The sequence below is a fragment of the Nerophis lumbriciformis genome, linkage group LG21, assembly GCF_033978685.3.
Source record: "Nerophis lumbriciformis linkage group LG21, RoL_Nlum_v2.1, whole genome shotgun sequence".
Lineage (NCBI taxonomy): Eukaryota > Metazoa > Chordata > Actinopteri > Syngnathiformes > Syngnathidae > Nerophis > Nerophis lumbriciformis.
This window is the reverse complement of record NC_084568.2, coordinates 34,870,001-34,891,813: the sequence shown is the minus strand read 5'-3', so window position 1 is coordinate 34,891,813 and position 21,813 is coordinate 34,870,001. Positions and strand designations below refer to the sequence as shown.

The 21,813-nt window shown below is 34.9% G+C and overlaps 1 protein-coding gene across 1 annotated transcript in view; it reads left to right on the top strand.

The window, feature by feature from the left end:
• csmd2 (CUB and Sushi multiple domains 2) overlaps positions 1 to 21,813 on the top strand; it is an 828,472-nt gene that overhangs the window by 396,953 nt on the left and 409,706 nt on the right. Inside the window, exon 11 of the mRNA XM_061982429.2 lies at positions 16,918 to 17,021. Within this exon, the coding sequence (XP_061838413.2) occupies positions 16,918 to 17,021 (104 nt within the window). The remainder of the gene's footprint in view (positions 1 to 16,917; positions 17,022 to 21,813) is intronic.

The following is a 21,813-nucleotide window of genomic DNA, read 5'->3' as shown; positions in this document are numbered from 1 at the left end:
TATCAAAGAAGAGCAGAATAAGTGATTATTACATTTTAACAGAAGTGTAGATAGAACATGTTGAAAGAGAAAATAAGCAGATATTAACAGTAAATGAACAAGTAAATTAATAATCCATTTTTACAGTTTGTCCCTCATAATGTGTACAAAATAATAGGTGTATAAATGACACAATATGTTACTGCAGACTAATTAGGAGTCTTTGTTTAATTACTTACTACTAAAAGACAAGTTGTCTAGTATGTTCACTATTTTATTTAAGGACTAAATTGCAATAATAAACATAGGTTTCATGTACCCTAAGATTTTTTGTTAAAATAAAGTCAGTAATACCATTTTTTGTGGCCCCCTTTATTTAGAAAAGTATCAAAATGCATACCAAAATATTGGTATCTGGACAACCCAAGCCAATATTTTGTCACAAAATACTATTTCGATACGTTTTAATACATTTCCAAATAAAGGGGACCACAAAAAATAATCATTTTTGGCTTAATTTTAACAGGAAATCTTATGATACATCAAACATTATGTTTCTTATTGCAATCGAAGAAGAATGTTGTCATTAAATAAGATAGTGAACACACGAGACAACAAACAAAGGCTTCTAAATTGGCAGTAACATATTGTCTCATTTACGTTTTTTGTAAAAAATATGAGGGACAAGCAGTAGAAAATGGATTATAAATCTACTTGTTCATTTACTGTTAATATCTGCTTATTTTCTCTTTTAACATGTTCTATCTACATTTCTGTTAAAATCTAATAATCACTTATTATTCTCTTGTTTGATACTTTACATTAGTTTTGTCAAGGCTTGGTAAAAGGATAGGACTCAGATGCAGAGTAGGGAACTTAGACAGGCTTTTATTTTGACAGCTTCCTTTTCACCTCCAAAGTCAAGGATTACAATATCTATTTTATCCAAAAACTAACCGGCAAAAAAGGTTCCAAAAAATAGGAACAACCAAAATTCGCTCCGAACGGAGGAAAACACAAAAGCAAAGACAAACTATAATTAATATATGCTATAAAATGTATAAACAAAAAACGCTCCAACAGGAGGAAGAAACAACAACTATGAAAAATTCTATACTATCTAATCTAATAAAGTATTAACAAAACTTGTCACTCAAAAATGTGAGGAAAGAATGAAAAATAACTGAAACTTACCACTTCGGCTGAATAAACTAAATAACAAAAAATCACTCTGCTGAGGAGGAAGAAAGGAAAACTCAAAATAGCAACGAAGGGATTCAGAATCAAAGAACATAAGCACAAGACGAGGCAAGGCAAGACAAGGCATGGACATGGGCATGGACGCTAGAGAGCACGAATAAACGAAACAATCTGGCACAGAACAAAGGGAGGAGTGGGCTTATAAGACACATGAGGGTAATAGGGAACAGGTGGAAACAATTAGGGAATCGGGATGACGTCAGACTGATGACACAAAAGGAAGGGCAAGTGACCTGAAACGAGAGGAGAGTTACTTTTCAAACTAAAACATGCACATCACAAGACAGAAAAAACCAAGACAAGACATTCCTCACCGCGGTGTGACAAGTTTTGGATGATACCACAAATGTTGGTATCGATCTGATACCAAGTAGTTACAGGATCATACTTTGGTCATAATTAAAGTCATTGACATTGTTAGGCCTATTTTAGGGGGGCACAAGCCCCCCTAAAATATTCTTAAGCCCCCCTAAATAATTTGGTGTTATATTTTTTTTTTTTTTTTTTTTACAAATACATATTCATTATAAAGTGGCCCGAATATGAGTTTAAATAAATAATCATATAACCTGTTATTATTCACTCAGTTTCCCCCCACTTCGTAGCGTAAGGTAGAGAGCCCCTTTAGTGCGTCGGTATCCAATCCATTCCACTTGTTCATATAGAAAATGCCCACATCACTCAAATTCCAGCCCGCATTTTCTCTGCGACCTTGCTTGCGGTCCTGCAGGTGTACGAAACACATTATCTTCCTTTACAATGAGTGAAGCTGCACAAAACCTTGTGTGTGCAATTGTAAATAATTTAGTTTTTAAGTTTTGTGTTTCTTGTAGAATTTATATAAAGTAATGTATTGTTAATATAATGAAAAAACATCATTAAATATATTTGTTTTATTGTATTGTTACACTAATAGCTGTTGTATTATTATAGAATGGCTTGTTAAACATTTCATAGAATTTTCAGAGGGAGGAAAAACCAAGACATTTAATATAAAATGTAAAATGAATAAATACATAAAAAGAAAAAGAAAAAAAAATGGTTAAAAGCCATCATCCCGGGGAGCATTTCATTTCGTCCCGTGCATTTTTTTAAAATAATAATAATAACAATGAATAATTTCTAAGTCTTTGTTAACCGTTTGTGAAGTTTTGTGCTTGTGCGTAACGTTCGCTCGCATCCTGTGCATCACCCCCTGTCCTTAAAAGCTAGTGACGCCCCTGATTAAAGTTATTATGTGTCCAGTTTAAAAAAAGTAAAAAAAGACGAAAGATTTTGTGTTCATAAAAAATATCGATGTAATCATTGTCGTTACAGTTGATATTTGTATAGGATCACCCTTTTTTTTTTTACATTCAGGAGCGTTATCTGACGGTGAGCTATTGTATCATGAAGCATGTTTAGCTTTTCCTCATCCTCCAGTGATAATGCTACTTATAATAAACGTACTTTATTTGTCGCCATGGAGGAAAAAAAAGTTCCGGTATTTTCCAAAGGCAGTATCGTACCTTTTTTAATTCATTAGTACTGGTACCCGATATCAGAGACAGGAAAAATAAACCAACGTTGTGAACGGGTCAGTCAGAGACAAATGGAGTTATATTAGAAGTGCCTGTGGTCTCAAAAAAAAGGACAAAAGAGTGATGAGGACATGATGCATAGCGAGTGTCAGCGCCATCAGACAATTTTGCTCATTTATTTCGGTGTCCGCCGTCTTCCCATGACGTACCGCAAAGAGAGATGACATTTGTGTGTTTTTTTTAAAATGCGGAGAGGCAAGTTCTTCAGCGTTTATCCCTGCCTAATCACATCGGGTTAGCGGGGGGGGGTCAGATAGCCTTGATGTTGGAATTTAGCTGGTTTAAAAGTGCTTTTAGTAAGCCCTGCTGGGAACACGCTCGCTTGTGTGCCTGTAGCGTTCATGCTAATAAGCTCCAACAGTACTCTTTCATTACCTTTATTTAGCCAAAAACAGCTTTCATCAATACAAGGAACAACAACAAACAGTAGCAGTTACGGTATACCGGTATTAGTATAGTACCGTGATACTAATTCATCATATTCCGTACTATACTGCCTCTAAAAAGTACCGATTTCCCACCACCCCGCCCCCATTGCTGGTTTTACGAGCAGAGGAGCATGTTCGGCAGCGCACACACACAGAGTACTTACAAGCAGACACAGTGTGTAGACAGAAAAGGGAGAATGGACGCATTTTGGCCTAAAAAGTAAAGCTAAAGGTGAAGTTATAACACTGAAACAGGAAGAGGTGCTTTAAGACATGCCTACTTCTAAATCACTAATCCTCGCCTCCATGGCAACAAATAAAGTACAAACCCCGTTTCCATATGAGTTGGGAAATTGTGTTAGATGTAAATATAAACGGAATACAATGATTTGCAAATCATTTTCAACCCATATTCAGTTGAATGCACTACAAAGACAACATATTTGATGTTCAAACTCATAAACTTTATTTATTTTTTGCAAATAATAATTAACTTAGAATTTCTTGGCTGCAACGCGTGCCAAAGTAGTTGGGAAAGGGCATGTTCACCACTGTGTTACATGGCCTTTCCTTTTAACAACACTCAGTAAACGTTTGGGAACTGAGGAGACACATTTTTGAAGCTTCTCAGGTGGAATTCTTTCCCATTCTTGCTTGATGTACAGCTTAAGTTGTTCAGCAGTCCGGGGGTCTCCGTTGTGCTATTTTAGGCTTCATAATGCGCCACACATTTTCAATGGGAGATAGGTCTGGACTACAGGCAGGCCATTCTAGTACCCGCACTCTTTTACTATGAAGCCACGTTGATGTAACACGTGGCTTGGCATTGTCTTGCTGAAATAAGCAGGGGCGTCCATGGTAACGATGCTTGGATGGCAACATATGTTGCTCCAAAACCTGTATGTACCTTTCAGCATTAATGGCGCCTTCACAGATGTGTAAGTTACCCATGTCTTGGGCACTAATATACCCCCATACCATCACACATGCTGGCTTTTACACTTTGCGCCTATAACAATCCGATGGTTCTTTTCCTCTTTAGTCCGTAGGACACGACGTCCACAGTTTCCAAAAACAATTTGAAATGTGGACTCGTCAGACCACAGAACACTTTTCCACTTTGTATCAGTCCATCTTAGATGAGCTCAGGCCCAGCGAAGCCAACTGCGTTTCTGGGTGTTGTTGATAAACAGTTTTCGCCTTGCATAGGAGAGTTTTAACTTGCATTTACAGATGTAGCGACCAACTGTAGTTACTGACAGTGGGTTTCTGAAGTGTTCCTGAACCCATGTGGTGATATCCTTTACACACTGATGTCGCTTGTTGATGCAGTACAGCCTGAGGGATCGACGGTCACGGGCTTAGCTGCTTATGTGCAGTGATTTCTCCAGATTCTCTGAACCTTTTGATGATATTACGGACCGTAGATGGTGAAATCCCTAAATTCCTTGCAATAGCTGGTTGAGAAAGGTTTTTCTTAAACTGTTCAACAATTTGCTCACGCATTTGTTGACAAAGTGGTGACCCTCGCCCCATCCTTGTTTGTGAATGACTGAGCATTTCATGGAATCTACTTTTATACCCAATCATGGCACCCACCTGTTCCCAATTAGCCTGCACACCTGTGAGATGTTCCAAATAAGTGTTTGATGAGCATTCCTCAACTTTATCAGTATTTATTGCCACCTTTCCCAACTTCTTTGTCACGTGTTGCTGGCATCAAATTCTAAAGTTAATGATTATTTGCAAAAAAAAAATGTTTATCAGTTTGAACATCAAATATGTTGTCTTTGTAGCATATTCAACTGAATATGGGTTGAAAAGGATTTGCAAATCATTGTATGCCGTTTATATTTACATCTAACACAATTTCCCAACTCATATGGAAACGGCGTTTGTATGTTTCTTACAAGTATCATTATCACTGGAGGACAATGAATAGCTAAACATGCTTCACTACACACAGCTCTCCGCACCGAAATGTAAACAAACACCATTGGTGGATCTACACCTGACATCCACTGTAATGATACCAAGTACAGGAGCGTACCTAGTCGATACTACTATGATTACGTCAATATTTTTTGGCATCACAACATCTTCTAATTGTTTTTAAATGTATATTATGTTTATAAAGTCAGTAAATACGTCCCTAGACACATGAGGACTTTGAATATGACCAATGTATGATCCTGTAACTACTTGGTATCGGATCGATATTTAAATTTGTGGTATCATCCAAAACTGATGTAAAGAAACAAGAGAAGAATAGGTGATTATTAAATTTTTACAGAAGTGTAGATAGAACATGTTAAAAGAGAAAATAAGCAGATATTAACAGTAAATGAACAAGTAAATTAATAATTATTTTTTACAGTTTGTCCTTCATAATGTTGACAAAATAATAGGTAGATAAATGAGACAATATGTTACTGCATACGTCAGCAGACTAATTAGGAGTCTTTGTTTGTTTACTTTTTTATTTAAGGACTTAACTGCAATAATAAACATATGTTTCATGTACCCTAAGATTTTTTTTGTTAAAATAAAGCCAATAATGACATTTTTTTGTGGTGCCCTCCATTTAGAAAAGTATCGAAATACATTTTGGTACCGGTACCAATATTATGGTATCAGGACAATACTACACTGTAGTTAAAAACCCAAATTATGTACAACACAAACATAAAAACATGCAATAGGTAAAAGAAAAAAAAAAATTCAATTAAAAAACAAGTCAATGGAAACAGTTTCTTAATTTTTAAAAAAAATGGCCTGAAATTCCCCCAAAGTGATGAGTTCAGGTAGCCTCCGATCCTTCTGTAATTCGTTCCATGATTTATAAATTCAAAACCATCATAGCACACTTTCTACATCGACACTAACGCTGCACTTGTGCAACATAATCCTTGCTAAAAGCAACAAGTTGACCAATCCCTGGGTGTTGTTGATAAATGGCTTTCACTTTACATAGGAGAGTTTTAACTTGCACTTACAGATGTAGCGACCAACTGTAGTACTGACGGTGGTTTTCTGAACTGTCCCTGAGCCCATGTGGTGATATCCTTTAAACACTGATGTCGTTTTTTGATGCAATACCGCCTGAGGGATCGAAGGTCGGTAATATCATGGCTTGCGTGCAGTGATTTCTCCAGATTCTCTGAACCTTTTGATGATGTTACAGACCGTAGATGGTGAAATCCCTAAATTCCTTGCAATAGCTGGTTGAGAAATGTTGTTCTTGAACTTTTGGACAATTTGCTCACGCATTTGTTGACAAAGTGGTGACCCTCGCCCCGTCCTTGTTTGTGAATGACTGAGCATTTCATGGAAGCTGCTTTTATACCCAATCATGGCACCCACCTGTTCCCAATTAGCCTGTTCACCTGTGGGATGTTCCAAATAAGTGTTTGAAGAGCATTCCTCAACTTTCTCAGTCTTTTTTGCCACTCGTGCCAGCTTTTTTAAAAACATGTTGCAGGCATCAAATTCCAAATGAGCTAATATTTGCAAAAAATAACAACGTTTTCCAGTTCGAACGTTAAGTATCTTGTCTTTGCAGTCTATTCAATTGAATATATGTTGAAAAGGATTTGCAAATCATTGTATTCTGTTTTTATTTACTATTTACACAACGTGCCAACTTAACTGGTTTTGGGTTTTGTAGTATATAAACATTGACTTCCTAGTGTGTATAAACTGCAGTATCACTGTGAAAAGCACATTCTGACGAGAGAGTGACCTTTTCCACACTGTGAAATTGTCTCTTCTCCCTTCTCATTACTCATTTCGAAAGTGTCAACTTCTTCATTCCAGTTAACAGTGCACCATTGTCTAAATCGTCATTACTTTCCAGTATTGTTGTGTCATATGCTCTCTGCTCCTTCCCAAACTGTGCTTACTCTCCCCTCCCATTTGGTATTCAGTGTAAAACAGCAATGTGCTCCTTTCTTCCATTTAGGAAAGCCAAATTTGTTTGACTACTTGATTAGAAAATTTCCAATACACTAATTTACATGTATTTATATAACATTTACTAAACCGGGTAATACAATTAAGACCTGATTCACATGTGCTATGCTTACCTAGCAAAGCGGCGGCATTTACCTGTTAGAGATGTTGAAGTGTGATCATAATCTCTCACATTTACCAACAAAAATGACTGACATAGATTTCTTTTAACTGTGTAAAAATGCTGTAAACGTTTTGGTTAAGATGGATTAACACTTTGCAAGTGCAAAACTGAGAATTTTTGAAACTTTGTAAATATTTGTGTTCTATTATTAATTGTAATAAACTAGAACAGGACAGTAATTTGACAATAAGCCCTGAGTACGTGCTTTTACTGCCATCTAATGTCTACTTACTAATCTGTGTGGCATAAATAGAGTCAAACATCAATGCAGTTTTTTTTTATCATTGTCGCAATCCTGCGGGATTTTTGAGGTTAAGGTTATAAGGAGCAGGTAAAACATTGATAATGATTCAATATTATTGAAAATAAATAAGCCTCAAAACTTTGCAACTTCCTATAGGTTAGCCAATACGCTGACGAAAACCAAGAAGTTAAAAACTTCCTCAGTGCACCCATTCGATACATTTAAGAAAGCCAAATTTGTTTGACTACTTGATTAGAAAATTTCCAATACACTAGTTTGCATGTATTTACATAACATTTACTAAACCAGGTAATACAATTAGAAAATTTCCAATACACTAGTTTGCATGTATTTACATAACATTTACTAAACCAGGTAATACAATTAAGACCTGATTCACATCTGCAATGCTTACCTAGCAAAGCGGCGGCACATACCTGTTAGAGATGTTGAAGTGTGATCATAATCTCTCACATTTACCAACGAAAATGACTGCCATAGATTGCTTTTAACTGTGTAAAAACGCTGTAATCGTGTTGGTTAAGATGGATTAACACTTTTCAAGTGCAAAACTAAGAATTTTTGCAACTTTGTAATTATTTTTTGTTCTCTTATTAATTGTAATAAACTAGAGCAGGACAGTCATTTGACAATAAACCCGGAGTACGTGCTTTTGCTGCCATCTAATGTCTACTTTCTAATCTGTGTGGCATAAATAGAGTCAAACATCAATGCAGTTTTTTGATTATTGCCACAATCCTGTGGGATTTTTGAGGTTAAGGTTATAAGGAGCAGGTAAAACATTGATAATGATTCAATATTATTGAAAATAAAAAGCCTCAAAACTTTGCAACTTCCTATAGGTTAGCCAATACGCTGACAAAAACCAAGAAGTTAAAAACTTCCTCAGCGCACCCATTTGATACATTTAAGAAAGCCAAATTTGTTTGACTACTTGATTACAAAATTTCCAATACACTAGTTTGCATGTATTTACATTGCATTTACTAAACCAGGTAATACAATTAAGACCTGATCCACATGCGTAATGCTTACCTAGCAGAGCGGCGGCACTTACCTGTTAGAGATGTTGAAGTGTGATCATAATCTCTCACATTTACCAATGAAAATGACTGCCATAGATTGCTGTTAACTGTGTAAAAATGCTGTAAACGTGTTGGTTAAAATGGATTAACACTTTGCAAGTGCAAAACTGAGAATTTTTTAACCTTTGTAATTATTTTTGTTCTATTTTTAATTGCAATAAACTAGAACAGGACAGTAATTTGACAATAAAGCCTGAGTACGTGCTTTTACTGTCATCTAATGTCTACTTTCTAATCTGTGTGGCATAAATAGAGTCAAACATCAATGCAGTTTTTTGATTATTGTCGCAATCCTGTGGGATTTTTGAGGTTAAGGTTATAAAGAGCAGGTAAAACATTGACAAAAAATTCATAAAATCACAAGATGATTCAATATTATTGAAAATAAAAAAGCCTCAAAACTTTGCAACTTCCTATAGGTTAGCCAATACGCTGACAAAAACCAAGAAGTTAAAAACTTCCTCAGTGCACCCATTCGATACATTTAAGAAAGCCAAATTTGTTTGACTACTTGATTACAAAATTTCCAATACACTGATTTGCATGTATTTATATAACATTTACTAAACCAGGTAATACAATTAAGACCTGATCCACATGCGTAATGCTTACCTAGCAGAGCGGCGGCACTTACCTGTTAGAGATGTTGAAGTGTGATCATAATCTCACACATTTACCAACAAACATGACTGCCATAGATTGCTTTTAACTGTGTAAAAATGCTGTAAACGTGTTGGTTAAGATGGATTAACACTTTGCAAGTGCAAAACTGAGAATTTTTTAACCTTTGTAATTATTTTTGTTCTATTATTAATTGCAATAAACTAGAACAGGACAGTAATTTGACAATGAGCCCTGAGTACGTGCTTTTACTGCCATCTAATGTCTACTTACTAATCTGTGTGGCATAAATAGAGTCAAACATCAATGCAGTTTTTTGATTATTGTCGCAATCCTGTGGGATTTTTGAGGTTAAGGTTATAAGGAGCAGGTAAAACATTGGCAAAAAATTTATAAAATCACAAGATGATTCAATATTATTGAAAATAAACAAGCCTCAAAACGTCACAACGTTCTATAGGTTAGCCAATACGTTGACAAAAACCAAGAAGTTAAAAACTTCCTCAGCACACCCATTCGATACATTTAAGAAAGCCAAATGTGTTTGACTACTTGATTAGAAAATTTCCAATACACTAGTTTGCATGTATTTACATAACATTTACTAAACCAGGTAATACAATTAAGACCTGATCCACATGCGTAATGCTTACCTAGCAGAGCGGCGGCACTTACCTGTTAGAGATGTTGAAGTGTGATCATAATCTCTCACATTTACCAACGAAAATGACTGCCATAGATTGCTGTTAACCGTGTAAAAATGCTGTAAACGTGTTGGTTAAAATGGATTAACACTTTGCAAGTGCAAAACTGAGAATTTTTTAACCTTTGTAATTATTTTTGTTCTATTTTTAATTCCAATAAACTAGAACAGGACAGTCATTTGACAATAAGCCCTGAGTACGTGCTTTTACTGCCATCTAATGTCTACTTTCTAATCTGTGTGGCATAAATAGAGTAAAACATCAATGCAGTTTTTTGATTATTGTCGCAATCCTGTGGGATTTTTGAGGTTAAGGTTATAAGGAGCAGATAAAACATTGGCAAAAAATTTATAAAATCACAAGATGATTCAATATTATTAAAAATAAACAAGCCTCAAAACGTCACAACTTTCTATGGGTTAGCCAATACGCTGACAAAAACCAAGAAGTTAAAAACTTCCTCAGCACACCCATTCGATACATTTAAGAAAGCCAAATTTGTTTGACTACTTGATTAGAAAATGTCCAATACACTTGTTTGCATCTATTTATATAACATTTATTAAAACAGGTAATACAATTAAGACCTGATTCACATGCGCAATGCTTACCTCACAGAGCAGCGGCAATGTCCTGTTAGAGATGTTGAAGTGTGATCATAATCTCTCACATTTACCAACGAAAATGACTGCCATAGATTGCTTTTAACTGTGTAAAAACGCTGTAAACGTGTTGGTTAAGATGGATTAACACTTTGCAAGTGCAAAACTGAGAATTTTTGCAACTTTGTAATTATTTTTGTTCTATTATTAATTGTAATAAACTAGAACAGGACAATCATTTGTCACAATGTACCGCTTCAGGCTTTATTTTAGAATGTGTAAGTAAGCCTGTTTGGTGGTCATAGACACTTGTTGTTATTAAAAAGTCAGTATAAAGTGATACATGGACGAGCATCCCAATAAAGTATCACAGTTGTTGCTTATACCGGACTTTTCTTGGCTGACACTCTGAGTTTCTGCTGCTGATATCGAGGAATCCGACCCACGGACCATCCATCTTGTCCTTCTCCATGGCCATTGTTCATTAGGCAGTCAGTTTAACATCGCGCTGAGTGCAATTTGCATTTATATAAGCTTTTTCATTAGGCTCGCTCGGCCCTCTGATGACGCAAGGAAAAAAAATGCGGTGCAAAATCAGTGGCAGCCAATTTAAAAAGCCGGGGCCACCAGGGTGGCTCCGCTTTGGTTTGTTTTTTTGTCTCGTTATCATATCATCTTTCAATGATGTCGGTATTGTTGTCTTTATTACTTCAATTGTCAACGATTACCATCACACAATGTTGTTGAAGTCCATTTAGTAAATGCAGATCAACATTTGGCCCTGTGATGTGGTGGCGACTTGTCCAGGGTGTACCCCGCCTTAATCCATCCATCCATCCATCCATCCATATTCCCTTCGGGGTCGCGGGGGGCATAATAATATACTTTATTTGTAAAAAGCACTTTACATTGAGTAAACAACCTCAAAGTGCTACAGTGTATTAAAAAAATAAAAATAAAAAGATAATAAAAAATTTAAAAAAATAAAAACTAGAACAGCCAAATATTATTATATTTAATAATATATTTTTTTTTTAAAAGGCTTTTTTAAAAATAAGGGTTTTTAAGCCTTGTTTAAAAGCATCCACAGTCTGTGGTACCCTCAGGTGGTCAGGGAGAGCGTTCCACAGACTGGGAGCGGCATAGCAGAAAGCCCGGTCTCCCATTGTTCGTAGCTTTGTCCTCGGAGGTTGGAGGAGGCCTTCCGCCCGAATGCAGCTGAGATAGGCTCCAGCACACCCTGTCACCCCGAACGGGACAAGCGGTAGAAAATGGCTGGATGGAGATCAACATTTCAACCAGGGGGGTTTCAGACTGTGAAAGTACAATAGATCAGTGGTCCTCAAACTGTTTACCACTCGGCTCTCCAAATACCACCATAATGAACAACATTTTTTTTTTAAATACAGTAGCGTAGTAGGCCTAAGTACTCGTTAAAATATCTAACAAGTGTATTTATTATTTACACCGTTTGAACAGTAACACTGTGTTTGAATATTTAATTGAATATTTTGGCGGAGTTCTAGATGGAGCCTGCATACCAAAATTCGAACCCCTTATCGTACAAACCGTTTGATTTACAAACTTTAAAAAATAATAATAAAAATGTATTTTGTGTACGAACTTTGTCACTGTGTGCGAACATTTAATCCACCGTTTGTGGGCGGGCGGATCGATATCCGGTGTTCATTCCATTAAGTTAACGGCATTAGCTTGACATTGTGTGTGTTAACGTTGCCCCGATACCAATATTTTGGTACCGGTACCAACATTTATTTCGATACTTTTCTGTACTTTTTAGATACTTTTCTAAATAAAGGGCACCACAAAAAATGTCATTATTGGCTTTATTTGAACAAAAAATCTTACAATGCATGAAACATATTTTTATTATTGTAATTTAGTCCTTAAATAAAATAGTGAACATACTAGACAACTTGTCTTTTAGTAGTAAGTAAACAAACAAAGACTCCTAATTAGTCTGCTGACGTATGCAGTAACATATTGTGTCATTTATACATCTATTATTTTGTACACATTATTAAGGACAAGTGGTAGAAAATGGATTATTAATCTACTTGTTCATTTATTGTTAATATCTGCTGATTTTCTCTTTTTACATGTTGTATCTACACTTCTGTTAAAATGTAATAATCACTTATTCTTCTCTTGTTTCTTTACATTAGTTTTGGATGATACCACAAATGTAGGTATCAATCTGATACCAAGTCCTTACAGGATCATTTATTGGTCATATTCAAAGTCCTCATGTGTCCGTAAATTAAATTAGAATTTAAAAAAAATAAAAAAACATTGTGATGCTAAAAAATATCGATGTAATCATAGTAGTATCGACTAGATACGCTCCTGTACTTGGTATCATTACAGTGGATGTCAGCTGTAGATAACCCATGGCGTTTGTTTACATTGTGACGCCGGTGAGCTACGGTGTGTAGTGAAGCACGTTTAGCTATTCCTCGTCCTGCAGTGATAATGATACTTGTAAGAAACTTACTTTATTTGTCGCCATGGAGGCGAGGATTACTGATTTAGAAGTAGCTATGTCTTAAAGCACCTCTTCCTGAGGGCGTTAGTGTTATAACTTCACCTTTATCTTTACTTTTTAGACCAAAATGCGTCCGTTCTCCCATTTCTGTCTACACACTGTGTCTGCTTGTAAGTACTCTGTGATTGTGCGCTGCCGAACATGCTCCTCTGCTCCTAAAACCAGCAATGATACGACGTGACGACGACCGAATATGATTCATTAGTATCGCGGTACAATACTAGTACCGGTATACCGTACAGCCCTAGGGTGTGTGATCCTTTTTGCAACTTTTTTTTTAGTTTGTTTTTTTTAGCTCTATATGAGTGTAAAGAAAGCAACGGACGAGTTGAAACATTCAGGAAGTATCCACAGCCTTTTTTCCCCCCTCCCTTCCGTTGCTACTCCAAGAAGAGTAACCGACAAAGTCAAGTGGATTGTGTTATTTCATTCCTGACCATTGTAGCGAAAATGTTTGATAAAGTTAAGGAGTTGTGTCATTCTAAACTTTGAGTGCACCACGGGCCTAGTCTAGTCACAGTGGGTGTGCGTGTCGGCAGGGCGGCTGAAAGTGAGGACCGTTGTTATTAAAAAGGAAAGTTGATCCATTACCCCCTTGTTTTGTTTGCTAAACAGTTTTATATATATATATATATATATATATATATATATATATATATATATATATATATATATATATATATGTATGTATATATATATATATATATATATATATATATATATATATATATATATATATATATATATATATATATATGTATGTGTGGGGAAAAAAATCACAAGACTACTTCATCTCTACAGGCCTGTTTCATGAGGGGTTCCCTCAATCATCAGGAGATTTGATGATTGAGGGAACCCCTCATGAAACAGGCCTGTAGAGATGAAGTAGTCTTGTGATTTTTTTCCCCACACATACATATATTGCGCTCTACTACGGTATCGAGCACTATTTTTTGGATAACCTTATTAAGACATATATATATATATATATATATATATATATATATATATATATATATATATATATATATATATATATATATATATATATATATATATATATATATATATATATATATATATATAGTTTTGTTTGCTGTGTAGTGTTGTGGCAAAATTGATATTTTAGTAATTTCTTGTCTAACAAGTTTAGTCTAAGTGCTTGTGTGTGTTTGTTTCGTCCTAACTGGGTTTTGCCACGTTTATGGCCCTGATACCTTCCTGAAGCCCATGGGTGATGTCTACTCGGTTCTTCCGACTCCCAAGCGTAGGACAAAGGCTTTTGTGATGTTGGATGCTCACTCATCTTTATTGTATTTGTCTTTTGGTCAAGGGTTACTCTTCACACGGGTTTATTTTTGTGATTGAGAAAGGCTTTTTCAAGTTCAATCAAGATATACCAGTTTTGGCAAATATCACAGTCAGATCGTGTTTTTTTTTCTTTTCTTATTCATTCTTCCCCCTCCCAGGATGTGACACTTCACCTAACCCTTCCTACCCTTTCTAAATCGAGGTTCCACCATATCATTGTGGCAACAATACTTCCTGAATTGTTCTACTTCCGTTATTCATGTTTACATTGTTTCTTTATGAGAGTTGCTTCAATATATAAACTGTTCTGTTCACAAACTCTATTCAAGAACCAAATACGTTTGTAAATCGAGGTTCCACCATATCATTGTGGCAACAATACTTCCTGAATTATTCTACTTCCGTTATTCATGTTTACATTATTTCTTTATGAGAGTTGCTTCAGTATACAAACTTGTTTTTGTTCACAAACTCCATTCAAGAACCAACTAAGTTTGTAAATCAAGGTTCCACCGTATCATTGCGGCAACAATGCTTCCTGAATTGTTCTACTTCCGTTATTTATGTTTACATTGTTTCTTTATGAGAGTTGCTTAAATATACAAACTGTTCTGTTCACAAACTCCATTCAAGAAGCAACTAAGTTTGTAAATCGAGGTTCCACCGTATTATTGTGGCAACAATACTTCCTGAATTTTTCTACCTCCGTTATTCATGTTTACATTGTTTCTTTATGAGAGTTGCGTCAATATAAAAACGTTTCTGTTCGCAAACTCTATTCAAGAACCAAATAAGTTTGTAAATCAAGGTTCCACCGCATAATTGTAGCAACAATACATCCTAAATTTTTCTACTTCCGTTATTCATGTTTACATTGTTTCTTTATGAGAGTTGCTTCAAAATACAAACTTTTTCTGTTCACAAACTCTATTCAAGAACCAAATACGTTTGTAAATCGAGGTTCCACCATATCATTGTGGCAACAATACTTCCTGAATTGTTCTACTTCCGTTATTCATGTTTACATTGTTTCTTTATGAGAGTTGCTTCAATATATAAACTGTTCTGTTCACAAACTCTATTCAAGAACCAACTAAGTTTGTAAATCGAGGTTCCAGCGTATCATTGTGGCAACAATACTTCCTGAATTATTTTACTTCCGTTATACATGTTTGCATTGTTTCTTTATGAGAGTTGCTTCAAAATACCAACTTTTTCTGTTCACAAACTCTATTCAAGAACCAAATACGTTTGTAAATCGAGGTTCCACCATATCATTGTGGCAACAATACTTCCTGAATTGTTCTACTTCCGTTATTCATGTTTACATTGTTTCTTTATGAGAGTTGCTTCAATATATAAACTGTTCTGTTCACAAACTCTTTTCAAGAAGCAACTAAGTTTGTAAATCGAGATTCCACTGTATTATTGTGGCCACAATACTTCCTGAATTATTCTACTTCCGTTATTCATGTTTACATTGTTTCTTTATGAGAGTTGCTTAAATATACAAACTTTTCTGTTCGCAAACTCTATACAAGAACCAAATAAGTTTGTTAATCGAGGTTCCACCGTATAATTGTGGCAACAATACTTCCTGAATTTTTCTACTTCCGTTATTCATGTTTACATTGTTTCTTTATGAGAGTTGCTTCAATATACAAACTTGTCTGTTCACAAACTCTATTCAAGAAGGAATAAGTTTGTAAATCGAGGTTCCACCATATCATTGTGGCAACAATACTTCCTGAATTGTTCTACTTCCGTTATTCATGTTTACATTGTTTCTTTATGAGAGTTGCTTTAATATACAAACGTTTCTGTTCGCAAACTCTATACAAGAAGCAACTAAGTTTGTAAATCGAGGTTTCACCATATCATTGTGGCAACAATACTTCCTGAATTATTATACTTCCGTTATTCATGTTTACATTGTTTCTTTATGAGAGTTGCTTCAATATACAAACTTTTCTGTTCACAAACTCTATTTAATAACCAAATACGTTTGTAAATCAAGGTTCCACCATATCATTGTGGCAACAATACTTCCTAACTTGTTCTACTTCCGTTATTCATGTTTACATTGTTTCTTTATGAGAGTTGCTTCAATATACAGACTTTCTCTGTTCACAAACTCTATTCAAGAACCAACTAAGTTTGTAAATCGAGGTTCTCATTGTGGCAACCATATTTCCTGATTTTTTTTTTTAGGTTTTTTTCCACCTTTGGCCTGCCTTGGTGAATAATTTAGAGTAGTCTTTGAGTTGAAAGGTTTAAACGGAGCTTTGCCAGACAAATGTGCGATGTGATGAGAATAGCCATACCCAAAGGGACTTTCTGCTAAGCATCTGCTCTTTGTCACTGTCCCCGCCGGCGTGCAGGTGATCAAGCTGACTTTTGAGGACTTTGACCTGGAGCGAGGCTACGACACGCTGACCGTGGGGGACGGCGAGGCTGTGGGGGACCAGAAGACGGTCTTTCATGTGTGAGTGACTCCTCCGACCTCCGCTTCTCACCGCTTCAGATCTCGCCATCTGTCCGCAGAATTAACTCGCTCGCCTCCCTCCCTTTGTATTCCGTGTCATTGTGTTTTGTCTTTTGAATTCGCATCCGTACGGTTTTCCCAGTGTGAAATAAGCAAAAGCTGCAGAGTTGAATAAGATCAAAGCCGTGGAGCAACATTGTAATGTTTCATATTGTAAACACACCTAACATAGCAAGTGAAATTACCATAAGGCCGTGATCAGTCAGACACCACCTATTTCATATTCCAACCACCTTCCCATGTGCCGTCAAATTAGGACCCTTAATCACTTATTCTCTGTGTTGGAGTTCCTGACTAATTACTCTTCAAATTGAACTCAATTACTTCATCCAACTCATCTCTTAACTGATTTGAATGACTTTTAAAGTGTCAGCCAACTCCAATATAGAACCACTCCTTATTTCTTCATGTCGCCAGCTTTGTTTCACTGTAAAAAAAAAACAACTTATGATTTTAAGGTAAAACTAATTTTAAAATAGGTGGCTATGGTTATTTTTACAGTGCATCACTGTAAATGCGAAAATGGTACCACTTTTATTTTTATGGTCAAACCAGTATTTTATCGTAAAATGTACAGTGTTGGTTTTTTTGACACCAAAATACTGCAAATGGCAAAACAGTAAAACTGTTATTTTTATGGTAAATTGGCCAAAACAAAAAAAAAAGGAAAATTCTGACACTGAGCTGATCGTTTTTTTGGGGTTTTTTTTTACCGTTAATACTACTGTTGTTTTTAAAATACATTTTTTAAATATATAGTTTGTTTTCCATCCATCCATCCATCCATCTTCTTCCGCCTATCCGAGGTCGGGTCGCGGGGGCAGCAGCCTAAGCAGGGAAACCCAGACTTCCCTCTCCCCAGCCACTTCGTCCAGCTCTTCCCGTGGGACCCCGAGGCGTTCCCAGGCCAGCCGGGAGACATAGTCTTCCCAACGTGTCCTGGGTCTTCACCGCGGCCTCCTACCGGTCGGACGTGCCCTAAACACCTCCCTAGGGAGGCGTTCGGGTGGCATCCTGACCAGATGCCCGAACCACCTCATCTGGCTCCTCTCGATGTGGAGGAGCAGCGGCTTTACTTTGAGCTCCTCCCGGATGGCAGAGCTTCTCACCCTATCTCTAAGGGAGAGCCCCGCCACCCGGCGGAGGGAACTCATTTCGGCCGCTTGTACCCGTGATCTTGTCCTTTCGGTCATAACCCAAAGCTCATGACCATAGGTGAGGATGGGAACGTAGATCGACCGGTAAATTGAGAGCTTTGCCTTCCGGCTCAGCTCCTTCTTCACCACAACGGATCGATACAGCGTCCGCAAAATAGTTTGTTTTTTGTACACCTAAATACTGCAAATGGCAAAACGGTAAAACTGTTATTTTTATGGTAAATAGGTAAAAAAAAAAAATAAATAAATAAAATATCGTAAAATGTACAGTCATTGGTTTTACATTGCAATACTGTTAATTGAAAAACAACGCCACTAAAAAATGTAGGTAAATATCTGAGACTGAGATGACAGTTTTTAACCATAAATACTAGTGTTGTTTTTACAGTGCTTTACTGTAAATGTAAAAATGGTACCACTTTTATTTTTATGGTCAAATTCTTACAACTACCAGTATTTTATCATAAAATGTACAGTGTTGTTTTTTTGTTGTTTTTTTGACACCAAAATACTGCAAATGGCAAAACAGTAAAACTGTTATTTTTATGGTAAATTGGCCAAAAAAAAAAAGAAAAAAAGAAAATTCTGAGACTGAGCTGATCGTTTTTTGGTTTTTTTTTTTACCGTTAATACTAATGTTGTTTTTAAAATACAATTTTTAAATATACAGTTTGTTTTTTATACACCTAAATACTGCAAATGGCAAAACAGTAAAACTGTTATTTTTATGGTAAATTGGCCAAAAAAAAAAAAAGGGAAAATTCTGAGACTGAGCTGATCATTTTTGGGTTTTTTTTTTACCGTTAATACTACTGTTGTTTTTAAAATACATTTTTTAAATATATAGTTTGTTTTTTGTACACCTAAATACTGCAAATGGCAAAACAGTAAAACTGTTATTTTTATGGTAAATAGGTAAAAAAATAAATAAATAAAATAAAATACCGTAAAATGTACAGTCATTGGTTTTACATTGCAATACTGTAAATTGAAAAACAATGCCACTAAAAAAATGTAGGTAAATATCTGAGACTGAGATCACAGTTTTTAACCATAAATACTACTGTTGTTTTTACAGTGCTTTACTGTAAATGTAAAAATGGTACCACTTTTATTTTTATGGTCAAATTCTTACAACTACCAGTATTTTATCGTAAAATGTACAGTGTTGGTTTTTTGGGGGGTATTTTTTACACCAAAATACTGCAAATGGCAAAACAGTAAAACTGTTATTTTTATGGTAAATTGGCCAAAAAAAAAAAATCAAATAAAAAAAAAAAATTCTGAGACTGAGCTGATCGGTTTTTTTTTGTTTTTTTTTACCGTTAATACTAATGTTGTTTTTAAAATACAATTTTTAAATATATAGTTTGTTTTTTGTACACCTAAATACTGCAAATGGCAAAACGGTAAAACTGTTATTTTTATGGTAAATAGGTAAAAAAAAAAATATTATAATAAGTTAAATACTGTAAAATGTACGGTCATTGGTTTTACATTGCAATACTGTAAATTGAAAAACAATGCCACTAAAAAAATGTAGGTAAATATCTGAGACTGAGATGACAGTTTTTAACCATAAATACTACTGTTGTTTTTAACAGTGGTTTAATGTAAATGTACCACTTTTATTTTTATGGTCAAATTCTCGCAACTGAGCTGCCAGTATTGTATCGTAAAATGTACAATGTGTTTTTTGACACCAAAATACTCCAAATGACAAAACGGTAAAACTGTTATTTTTATGGTAAATAGGTAAAACATTAAAAAAAAAATTAAATACTGTAAAATATACGGTCATTGGTTTTACATTGCAATACTGTAAATTGAAAAGTGCTGCCACTGATATTTTTATGGTAAAATTCTGAGACTGAGGGGAGAGTTTTTGACCATAAATACTAATATTGTTTTTACAGTGCGTTACTGTAAATGTCAAAATGGTGCCACTTTTATTTTTATGGTCAAATTCTCACAACTGAGCTGACAGTATTTTATTTTGAAATATATAGGTTTTTTGGGGGGGTGGTTTACACTTAAATACTGCAAATGGCAAAACGGTAAAACTGTTATTTTTATGGTAAATAGGTAAAATAAATAAATAAATAAATAATTAAAATAACGTAAAATGTACGGTAATTGGTTTTACATTGCAATACTGTAAATTGAATAACAATTCCACTAAAAAAAAGTTGGGTAAAATTCTGAGACTGAGATGACAGTTTTTGACCATAAATACTAATGTTGTTTTTACAGTGCGTTACTGTGAATGTAAAAATGGTACCACTTTTATTTTTATGGTCAAATTCTCACAACTGAGCTGATAGTATATTATTTTGAAATATATAGGTTTTTTTGGGGGGGGGGGGTTTACACCTAAATACTGCAAATGGCAAAACGGTAAAACTGTTATTTTTATGGTAAATAGGTAAAGAAATAAATAAATTAAATAAAATACCGTAAAATGTACAGTCATTGGTTTTACATTGCAATACTGTAAATTGAAAAACAATGCCACTAAAAAAATGGATAAAATTCTGAGACTAAGATGACAGTTTTTAACCATAAATACTAATGTTGTTTTTACAGTGCGTTACTGTAAATGTAAAAATGGTACCACTTTTATTTTTATGGTCAAATTCTCGCAACTGAGCTCACAGTATTTTATTTTAAAATATATAGTTTGGGGGTTTTTTACACCTATATACTGCAAATGGCAAAACTGTTATTTTTATGGTAAATAGGTAAAAAAAAATGTAAAAGGTAAACATACCGTAAAATGTACGGTCAATGGTTTTACATTGCAATACTGTAAATTGAAAAACAATGCCACTAAAAAAAATTGGGTAAAATTCTGAGACTGAGATGACAGTTTTTGACCGTAAGTACCTCTGTTGTTTTTACAGTGCGTTACTGTGAATATCAAAATGGTACCACTTTTATTTTTATGGTCAAATTCTTGCAACTGAGCTGCCTGTATTTTATTTTAAAATATAAAGTTAGTTTTTTTTACACCAAAATACTGCAAATGGCAAAACGGTAAAACTGTTATTTTTATGGTAAATAGGTAAAAAAAAAAAAAAAATAATTAAAAAGGTAAAAATACCGTAAAGTGTACGGTCATTGGTTTTACATTGCAATACTGTAAATTGAAAAATAATGCCACTAAAAAAATGTGGGTAAAATTCTGAGACCGAGATGACAGTTTTTAACCATAAATACTAATGTTGTTTTTACAGTGCGTTACTGAGAATGTCAAAGTGATACTACGATTATTCTTACGGGAACATTCTGGTGACTCATCTGCCAATCTAAGGTTGTTGTTGTTTTTACAAGGTATTACTGTAATAAAAAAAAACTGATATTTTTTATGGTAAAATTCTTGCGACTGAGCAGCCATTTATTTTTAGATAGATAGATAGATAGATAGATAGATAGATAGATAGTACTTTATTGATTCCTTCAGGAGAGTTCCATCAGGAAAATTTTATTTAAAAATTAATTTTACTGTAAAATGTACAGTCCTTGTTTTTACAGTGCAATGACTGTAAATAGATAAACGTTTATGACTGTTATTT